Source organism: Paramormyrops kingsleyae, chromosome 10 (genome assembly GCF_048594095.1).
Source record: "Paramormyrops kingsleyae isolate MSU_618 chromosome 10, PKINGS_0.4, whole genome shotgun sequence".
Classification (NCBI taxonomy): Eukaryota; Metazoa; Chordata; class Actinopteri; order Osteoglossiformes; family Mormyridae; genus Paramormyrops; species Paramormyrops kingsleyae.
In genome coordinates this window covers 13,629,679-13,639,979 of record NC_132806.1, presented here as the reverse complement: position 1 = coordinate 13,639,979, position 10,301 = coordinate 13,629,679, and the positions used below count along the sequence as shown (strand labels likewise).

At 48.2% G+C, this 10,301-nt stretch overlaps 1 protein-coding gene and 3 non-coding genes across 4 annotated transcripts; all 4 read right to left on the bottom strand.

Moving 5' to 3' along the window:
• Window positions 1–1,698: 1,698 nt before the first annotated feature.
• Window positions 1,699–1,903, bottom strand: LOC111835089 (small nucleolar RNA SNORA74). The gene has a single exon (XR_002836155.1). It is a non-coding gene; the product is annotated as a small nucleolar RNA SNORA74 (small nucleolar RNA).
• Window positions 1,904–2,868: 965 nt separating this feature from the next.
• hspa9 (heat shock protein 9) lies at window positions 2,869–10,005 on the bottom strand. The gene is made up of 17 exons (XM_023794912.2): window positions 9,695–10,005; window positions 9,113–9,171; window positions 8,911–8,998; window positions 8,644–8,825; window positions 8,424–8,548; window positions 8,141–8,214; window positions 7,892–7,998; window positions 7,473–7,635; window positions 7,236–7,328; window positions 5,786–5,995; window positions 5,465–5,692; window positions 5,271–5,375; window positions 5,070–5,187; window positions 4,757–4,851; window positions 4,505–4,597; window positions 4,280–4,420; window positions 2,869–3,936 (listed from the first exon to the last, which is right to left on the bottom strand). Exons 1-17 carry the CDS (start codon window positions 9,782–9,784, stop codon window positions 3,859–3,861), a joined length of 2,049 nt encoding a protein of 682 aa, XP_023650680.1. The 5' UTR covers window positions 9,785–10,005; the 3' UTR covers window positions 2,869–3,858.
• On the bottom strand, window positions 4,953–5,022 carry LOC111835091 (small nucleolar RNA SNORD63). Its single transcript, XR_002836157.1, has one exon. It is a non-coding gene; the product is annotated as a small nucleolar RNA SNORD63 (small nucleolar RNA).
• LOC111835090 (small nucleolar RNA SNORA74) lies at window positions 6,043–6,248 on the bottom strand. The gene has a single exon (XR_002836156.1). It is a non-coding gene; the product is annotated as a small nucleolar RNA SNORA74 (small nucleolar RNA).
• Window positions 10,006–10,301: the final 296 nt, after the last annotated feature.

The following is a 10,301-nucleotide window of genomic DNA, read 5'->3' as shown; positions in this document are numbered from 1 at the left end:
CAAAAACCTTCTGTCGAAATTGCTCAGTATAATGCACGTTGTCATGAACCGTTTGCCTGCCTTAGCGAAAATTTGAGAATAATCTGGCAAACCATGATTAATTTATAGCCTAAAATATGCACATCAATCCTTTGTAAATATCTTGCAGATTTACAGCCCATTAACCCCTAGATGGTTCATTAGCTTGGTTTTACTAGAAACACTGAGTAGCCACAATGGATTGAATTCAATGGTCCTACTTCAAGGAACAGTATTTGAATAAGATGATTTTAGCCCCAGTTATTTTGAACCCAGAAGGTATTAGAGTAATCTATATTGAAATGTAGGCTGTTTTTGCAAATCCACAAGCAAATCGATCTGTTTTTATAAGTTTATACTTTTGGATCAGTTATGCTACTGCATGACACATGTAATTGTGTACTTGCATACATACAGTGCTCAGACTGTTGTGGGACAAATTTATTGACTTAAGTAATTCATTTGTAGTATTGAAACTCATAAGATGGAACAGCTCTTTTGGAACTAAGTACAGTGTTAGTAGTTTAATTGGGTGCTGTAATTAGCAACACCTTTGCAATAACAAACCAAACATTTTAGTGTCCCTTTCACAGCTGATGACTACAATCACAATAGTAAAAGGGCAAGAACAGAAGTCAGTCAAAAAAAAAATACATTTAAGGTTGACAAATCGGCATCCATGTTCTCCAGCCCTAAAGCAACACAAGTACCCCCCTGCACACCAACAAGAGGCTGCATGAGAACGCAAGAACCACACAGATTCAGGTCTCGGTCATCTTTATTGAGCTTATAGAATAGCATGCCTTATTGTCATCGCACAAATGTACAACAAAACTAGGTGTGTCCCCCGAAACAGATTCACACTAGCATAGCTCTGCATATTAAGCTACACATACAAAGTAAAACCACGAATACAGGCCAATAAACTGTTTCTGTGCATATGTACATACAAAGTGGGAGTACATAAATGAAGTGGTTCCGTGTGTGTGTGTGTGTGAGAAATACATTACCCACAAGTGCTCAAAGCTGCTTCAGATCAGCCCACAAACCCTAAGGAGAGAAAGTTCGGAGCATGCTCAGTCTGCACCAATACCACACAAGAGAAACTGTTTCAGGTCTTCTTGTCAGGTTACAGCAGCATACATCCACTTTAACCTGTGCCAAAGTCCTGCTGTTTCTGTCCCAAGAAAAATCATCATAACAAGGAAAATAGCCTCTGCTATGACTGTACAGACTTGGGTGCTCATTGGCCAGACAAACGAGGTCCATAAGATTACCTGTGCTGGAGTCCCACACGCCCACAGATCTGAGTAGATCCACTGAGATGGCCAGCTGCAAAAACAGGATAGCACCACCTTCAGTTACTAGGGGGAAATTAACTTGGCAGCGACAAGACAGCTAGACTGGGGGGAAAAAAAAAAAAGAACTGGAGGAAATTCTTCTGCAGGACTGTGTTCAGGACTGTAAGTCTCCTCGTGGATATTCAGAATGATGTGTTAAAGAGCATCACCACACAGGTCAGGACTAAGAGACGCAGCTGACTGCCATGGCCAACACTTACCCTCGTTCTGCTGCTGAAATGACCATCCCAACGCCATCCTTTATGGGGGAGGGAAGAGGATACTGTTAAACAAGATCAAATTCCTACAGGAACACTGCATCATGCTAGTACAGGCTGTAAATGTGAGCCCCCAGACTAGGGCCATCCCCAGTTTGTGAGGGGGCTGCCCACTCTCAGGGGGGCATGGTACCACCGCGGCTGGGCATCAGCAGACACTAGAACAGCGCCTCCCAGAGCCCAAGCCTAGTGGCAGCACCTTCCTCTCCCAGCAGAGTAACACTGAAGCAGGCATGGCACAAACCTGCACAGCTGACTGCCGCTGGGGGGGGGGTTTACACACAGCAACATCGTTCAGCCTGCAGTTTCACTTACAGGACCTTAGGCAATTAAAGAATAAACTCGGCTTGAAATCGTTCCATAAAGCTCGCCACCTACTGGACTTAAGAGAACTGGGTCATGCTGTCAGGACCACTTTTCTATAGGGTGCAGTCAGTCACATTACATCTAAAAAAGGCAACAACGCCTATACCAAGCGCCCGAGCAACTACACTGCAGGCCACGTGAGCATCGATGTCGAACTTAAATTCAAAGTTCAGCTCAGTTTTGGAATTTTGCGCAACGGTAACGTAAAGCGCTTTGAGATAACGTAATGTTGTAAAAAAAAACGCGTTAGACAAATAAGATTGAATTGGAAAAAAATGAATATCGGAGGTAGCCAGCTTAGTACTACACGGCTGAAAAGCAAAAAAAAAAAAACGCGGTAAAAGTAATTGTTTTAAAGAAATATTAAACTAAGTCAGTTATTAAAATAAAGGATAGGATACGCACGCTGTGATCTGGGAAAGATACGCTGAGGTTTGTGATATAATTCACGATATAGATACACACGTGTAATAAAATTAAACACTTGCTGCAGTCACGCTAGAGACAAACCACCGAACTTCACCTCCACATTTAGCAATGAAATCGTGTAACTAAAAGAAAACTACAGAGGACACGAATACTCACCATGCACTTCGGGCGACACGCTGGGACCGAAAAGACCGCGCCAGTGGATCGCATGGTCCTTTATACGTCTGAGAGACGGCGTGTCAGAGTCCGCCGCGAGGGATTGTGGGATATGTATGCATTCCGCCCGCAGCGGCTCCTGACACCCCACCCCCGTGTGCACGCACATGATACGTCACTGCGCTTCGCCACGTTTTCGGTCAGGTCTTTTCAGGTGGATACCAAAGAAAACATGCTGAGCATGGAAGCAAGTGTAAGAAATCATGACACCGCCACACTCGTAAGCTTTAAATTTTATTATAAAAGTCTATGATGGAAGCATTTAAGTGTGTCCATACTTTTCAGAAACATACACCCAAATCCTCAGTTTAAACCATTAGCCATTATAATTATATTATTACCTCACAAGAATACCGGTACAACGTTACCGGGTTTAATAATTAAAGCAAAATTGTATGTTTTAAAAAACCAGAAAAACTACCCCTTTTCTGTGGAACTTATTACACAACACCAGATTGCTGAGGCTTCATTGCCTATTTATTTTGCCCCATGTAAGCAGAAACTTTAACACCTTCCCTTGCTGTACTGGGTTTGCGTAAAGATTTCCAGGGTAAAATGAAAATGACGTTTTGTAGGACAGACCGCTGGCCCAGAGGCACGATTCACTGACTGGTGCAACTCATTATGGTGTCTTTGTAAAGAGAACGAAATTAAATGCACCGGGAGGGCAATTTATCCCATAATGTGACTGGCTGATTAAGAGCTAGATGTGATCTCAAAGACCCCCTTTAAAAAGTACACTAAGTGCATGTCTCTTTCACAACTCAATAACAACCCAAACCTGGAGGCCAAAGAGTGCAGGTCAGATTGAGACAAGCTTCCATTTTCACACTTGAAGAAAAGTGTAAGGAAAGGGGAACAGAAAGCTGAATAGCATTCCCCACCCCAGTCAGTGAAGGGTACAGCCTGGGACAGGACTGTACATGCTGACTCTGGCCACAATGGCAGGGAACCAGACAACAGCAACAGCATTTTACTACATCACAAAGACAGAGGGGCAAGCAAAAAAAAAAGACAAGATACATTTTTGGGAATTAAATTAAACATAAGGGGAGCACAGATAATGGCATTCATTATACCTTAGAGCTTACTGAACAAAACACAGTATGTGAAAATGGCGTGAATGCAACAGGCGCTCAGGACAACATCCAGTCCATAACCCCAAGCCCTCCAGTCCCACTGTCTCCATGACAACTACAATTGCAAAGGCTCTATTGCTGTCCTTCCTTCTTCTCTTCTCCACCAGCTCCCGAGCTGCTGCCGCTACTGCTTTCCCTCTCCGAGGCCATCTACAGGACAGGAGGTGGCAATGAAGCGAGTTGCATTCTCAGCTGCAGCAAGCCAAGCACCATTAAAACTCAGTGTCTACAAAATATCAAGTTCATGCCCAAGGAAAAGACAGAACTCACTGTTTGCTCTGGAGCATTACAGCCAGTGTGCGAAATACCCGTCAATATTCGGGGGGGGGGGGGTCCCCATCTCCCTATTGTTCCGCAAGACCGATCTTGAGACCCCCTTAAAATTTTGCTTTTGGGGCTTTCAGGGGCTCTCATAGGTTAATCGGGGGTGTCGGACCCCCCCCAAACCTCCCCACATTTCGCACACTGATTACAGCACATGGTCAGCACTTACCTTCTTGTATGCCATCTCAAACAGTTTGAGAGAAGCCTGTTGGAGGTTTGTGGCTGCTTGCTTGATGCTCTCTCCGGTCTCTGTGTCCTTCCTAGAGAGGAGGTCCCTCACCTTGGTGATCTCCTCCTTCAGCTTGTCGCACTACCAGAGTCAAAACGTTAGTCACTAAGAGTGTAAAAGACGTTCTCTCGTACACTTGAACATCAGCACTTCTCAAAGTCTCACCTCATCAGCAGGGAGCTGATCTTTGAACTCCTCCATCTTGGACTCCGTATCATGGATGATGCTCTCTGCCATATTCACGGATTCCACACGGTCCTGGGTGGGGTTTAAGGACAAATAAGAACAGCTGACGACATTTCTGGGGCTCCCATGTGGAGTGCGAGAGTGACGGCTACAGAGTTTGTCTCACGACAGCCGGGCACCAATTACAGTGCCACGTCTCTGAGAACGGACCACTTTAACAGGGAGTCATACCTTCCTCCTACGGTCTTCTTCAGCATACCTCTCCGCATTCTTGATCATGTTCTCAATATCATCCTTGCTGAGGCCACCAGAGGACTGGATAACGACTGGGAAAGGCAGCAGAGGTAGGATCGATTCAGCAAAAACCTCAAATACTTTGCCAGTGTCCACGCTGCTTCAGGCCTAGACGTGCATTTTAAAACTTCTCTGTGCTCAGCCATGGAGAATGTGTCCTCACTGAGGTCGGAATGATGTGTTGATAAAAACCATCATAGCACAGGGTCAGAATGGGGTAATGGGGGGGGGGGGCGGTATACAAACTCACTCTGCTGCTCACGGCCAGTGCCCTTGTCCTTGGCGGATACGTGGACAATGCCGTTTGCGTCAATGTCGAACGTCACCTCAATCTGGGGCACTCCTCGAGGAGCTGGAGGAATTCCCACCTGAGCATATAGGTATGTGGTTTAGGAATGGGGTGGGGGCACATAATTGAACTCATGATGTTCAGGTGCTCACAGATACGCACCAGGGTGAACTGGCCCAGGGTCTTGTTGTCTGCAGCCATCTCTCGCTCTCCCTGGCAAACCTTGATCTCCACCTGGGTCTGTCCATCAGCTGCTGTGGAGAACACCTGCAGATGGGCCAATCACATGAATGATTCCATCACACTGCATCTTCAGCTCGCAGTGAACTGAGCCACTGTCCCTCCGCAGCCCTCACCTGGCCCTTCTTCGTTGGGATGGTGGTGTTGCGGTTGATGAGCTTGGTAAAGACTCCACCCAAGGTCTCGATCCCAAGGGAGAGGGGGGTGACGTCTAGGAGAAGCACGTCTGTGACATCGCCAGCCAGAACCCCGCCCTGGATGGCAGCACCAATGGCCACCGCCTCGTCGGGGTTCACGGACTTGCTCGGGGCGCGGCCAAACAGGTCCTGGACGGTCTGCTGCACCTGTGGGTGGAGTCCCGGGTTTGGGGGGTGGGGTCAGAGGTGAGAGAACACACGGCGATTTGGCCGGGCAGCTCCGGAGAGAACACCACTCACCTTGGGCATGCGCGTCATGCCGCCCACCAGCAGCACCTCGCCAACGTCGCTCTTGCTGACCTCGGCGTCCTGCATGGCTTTCTGGCAGGGCGCAACCGTGCGGCGAATGAGATCCGCCACGATGCCCTCGAACTGCGAGCGTGTCAGCTTCATGTTCAGGTGCTTGGGTCCGGAGGCATCCATGGTCAGGTAGGGCAGGTTGATATCGGTCTGCATGGGGGGGGGGTAATGATGTCAGACTCACAGGGTGCAAATATGCTGTGAGCCCCCAGACTAGGGCCATCCCACATGTGTGGGGGGGACTGCCCACTCTCAGGGGGGCATGGTTCCACCATGGCTGGCCGTCAGGAGACACTAGAACAGCGCCTCCTAGAGGCCAGGCCTAGTGGCGACACCTTCCTCTACCAGCAGAGTAACACTGAGGCAGGCATGGCACAGACCTGCACAGCTGACTGCTGCTGGGGGGGGGGGGGGGGGGTAACAATGGAGGGTGTAGAGGCCTAACTCCACAGAGATGTGTCAACCATGATTATCTGGATGGAAGTTGCACCCTGACTTCAGAACCAGCCCTAGTGCCCCAAAAGGACACTGTTTTACCAAGCACCCTGTGGCAACGGGGCTCTGAACAGAACAGGCATTTCCATCACGGACCTCTTGCCAAGAAAGGTATATAACAGGGGCGTGCCGTGTGGCTGTTGGGTGGGATGCTGCATCTGTGTTCCGAAGGTCGCAGGTTCAAATCCCAGGATTGGGAGAGAGATTCCACCATCGAGTACTTAAACTCCGGCTCCTCCAGGGATCGTCTGACACTGCTTCAAAAAGTGCTCTTATCCAAAGCAATAGACGCGTACTAAATAAGCAAGCTCAGGCCACAGCCTCAACAGTGATGATCAAATACATCTCACTATTCCACATATTTAGAGAACATTTTATTTCCAATGTTGAGATTATGGGTATGCAGATATCGGACTCTGGCAGTGTTGGCTTTACGAGGTCGTTAGCCAAGTGGGGAGATATTGGAAAATAAATCAGATGTTATGAATTTTGGGCTTTGCTGCCGCAGACCTGCCTTGCGATACTAATACTGTCATGAATTTGGCTGCAGGAGATCAGTGTCTGAAGGAGGAATAGCAGTTAGCTCTGATTGTTCAGTTTCACTAATGGCCCTGTATGTGAAAGTCAGCGCATGAGCTGTGTGTGATGAGAGGACAGCCGAAGGCGACAGAATCAAGCACGACTGGTTATTTGGTAACAGAATGGCAGATAATACTGAACCAAGATAACCAACACAATGTGACAGAAAGGGGGGGGGGGTAACTGTGACTAAACAAAGTCTGAGACTTTAACCCTGGATGTTTGGCCTGGTAAACACAGATCACCGCTTGTCCCAGTAGGGCTCCCCCATGTCACCCCCCTCCTCCCCGGGTATCTGGTGCACTGCAGGGCTTACCTGCAAAGAGGAAGAGAGCTCACACTTGGCCTTCTCTGCTGCCTCCCTCACCCTCTGAAGTGCCATGTTGTCTTTGGTGAGATCCACACCAGACTGCCAAGAACAGAAAGCGGCAGGGTTCTGTGACTTCAGAGCCATAACAAGTACAGCTGAGACCCCCGTCTGCCAGCCTTTGAGCCAATGGGCCCCACCTGGGCATATTTGTCTCTAACTTCACAGATATGACAGAGGACTGACCTCCCTCTTGAACTCCTTCACGATGTGCTGCAGAAGGTGCTGGTCGAAGTCCTCCCCGCCCAGGAAGGTGTCTCCGTTGGTGGACTTGACCTCAAAGACCCCCTTCTGGATCTCCAGGATGGATATATCAAAGGTGCCCCCTCCCAGGTCGTATACTGCAATACTAAAACAGCGACGAGTACGTTGAATGAGTTTTGTGAACAATGATGCAGATAAAAAGGAAGTCTGCTAGAACTACCTTGTTGAGGAACACGGCAACATGCCCTACAGAGTTAAGCACTGGCAAATGCACTTGTGAACCACAGGGCCAGAGAACCATACTGCAGTCGTCTTGGCAGTTTCTTGAGACTAAGGAACCCGCACTGAACACGGCACAGAGTCTCCCCCCAGAATGCAGCCGGTCTGGCTCCAGCACTCACATTTTGTCCTGGGTCTTGTCCAGGCCGTATGCTAGCGCAGCGGCGGTGGGCTCATTGATCACCCGCAGCACGTTGAGCCCGGAAATCTGACCGGCATCTTTCGTGGCCTTTGCAGAAATGGAAGCCCGTCATACAAGCGAGAAACGCATGACTACATTAAGCCATTATGACACGGCTCCATAAAGGTGGCTGACAAACTAATGGGATGAAAAACAGGATCCCAGCCGGTGTTCAGGAGAGACCCCTCACCTGTCTCTGGGAGTCGTTGAAGTATGCTGGCACAGTGACCACGGCGTTCTTCACCGAGTGCCCCAAGTAGCTCTCTAAATACAGCACAGAAACACTAACATTTACTACCAGAGGAGAATATTTTAAGCTTATGTGCACACACTACATTGCTGTGCATCCTACATCTGGTTTTCTAACCTTAATAAATAGATGTATGAATTTAACAGCACTTTTAATTTCTTGTTTGCTTTCTGCATTTTTGATTTCTGAAAGTCTGCAGGAAACTTGCAACCTTCCAGCTCACCTGCCGTCTCCTTCATCTTCATCAGCACGAAGGCTCCAATCTGGCTGGGTGAATATAGTTTACCATGAGCCTCGAGCCAAGCATCACCATTCGAGGCACGGACAATCTTGTAGGGCACATTCTTCCTGTGGAGACGAGGCACACCTTTCAGTCAGGATGATCAAACTTCAGACACGCCCCCAAAATATTCTTGTACAGAAGATAGTGAAGCGGAACTCACATGTCCTTCTGGACTTCTGGGTCGTCAAAGCGGCGTCCAATGAGCCTCTTGGTAGCATAGAGCGTGTTTTTGGGGTTGGTGACAGCCTGGCGCTTGGCTGGCATTCCCACCAACCTCTCACCCTCTGCGGTAAAGGCCACTACGGAGGGCGTCGTCCTTGCACCCTCCGCATTTTCAAGGACCTGGGAATCAGAGCAGCCCACATCACTGTGATGTGAAACATCAGTTTATCTATGCTGATCCACCTTGTCCCAGCTGACTTCCTACCTTTGCCTGTTTACCCTCCATGACAGCCACACAAGAATTAGTGGTTCCAAGATCAATACCGATGACTGATCCTTTGATTGCTTCGGACCTTCAATAAATAAAAACAAACAATTAAAAAAGGTAAAATGTGTGACAGACCCTCCAACTACCTAGACACTAAGGTCACGTGGGTAGTAAATCAGAAAAAGCCTTGAAAACTCACGCATAACAACGCCTGGCCACGACCCCAGTGGACTCAAAGCTCCACGGACTCCAGCAGGCCTGTGAAACAAGTGTACGCAAAAAGAGAATATCGTTAAGAAAAGTGTGTTCTGCCCCCCTCAGTGAAACAAGACGGCCAAGTCCATGAATGAGGCAATCGGTCCTGCTCTTCCATCAGACAGGCTGAAGGTCAAAGATGCTCCACACAGTCGGTTCTTTAAAGCGTTACACCGAATGACCTCCTCATGGTCGGGAACGACTCAGCTAAGCTCAGCATACGCAGTATGGCCCGCTGGCACCGGCTACAGCAGCCTGCGGGCACTGCTGGCTCCAGAAACACTTCACAGCGCAGGAAAACGTAGCCAACATTTTACACACCTCTAACATACTGCTTTCTATAGTTCTTCAAATCTGAGTAAATTAGACAGTCGGCATTTTTAAAAAGATTCACGTGACAGGAGACCTCTTCTAATGTCTGGCCTTGGCCAACACAGACCCGGCGTGACATTTCTCCATACATCTGCCAGTACCCAACGATCCACAGATGTTCAATACCACTGTAGTCGTAGTTTTTAACTTGTACCTTTTTTACCAGTGACGTGACGCTTCCAGCACCATTCTGGGAGCAGCTGAGCGCCCTCGACGCGTTTCTGGCCACATTCAGCATCATCATGGCGACAGCGTTTAAACTTGAAAAACAAGCTACTCTGGTGTAAGCGAAGAAACGGCGCTGAATCAGCTAAAAGCGCGGGCTGGAGCTGTTTCGGGAATGTAGCGAAGAACCGATAAAGTGAAGAAGCCTCCGATGCCTCTCGTATAGCTGAGTTCCCCCGCACAGTACACTGCTAGCAACCCGCAGTCGCCGACTTCTTCTGGAATTATCCAGCACGTGGGTCATGCCGAGGACTCGGACGGACCCCTATTTAGCGGGTCAGTGTGTGCCTGAGCTGATTTCAAACAGGAACGAGCAGGAACTACAAACTTTTACCTATTCTCCGACGTTTAACATGTTTATATATAACAAAAGAAATAAATATCGAAAAAAACTACTTTGTGTGCATAAAGTTAGTATTTTGAAAGGGGACTTTGATACGGCTTCTCTTAAGGGTACTTCAGGTCCTTCATAAAATATGCGTATTTGAAGGTCACTCCGAAAAAAAGGTAATATTACATTGTAGTTACATCAGAGG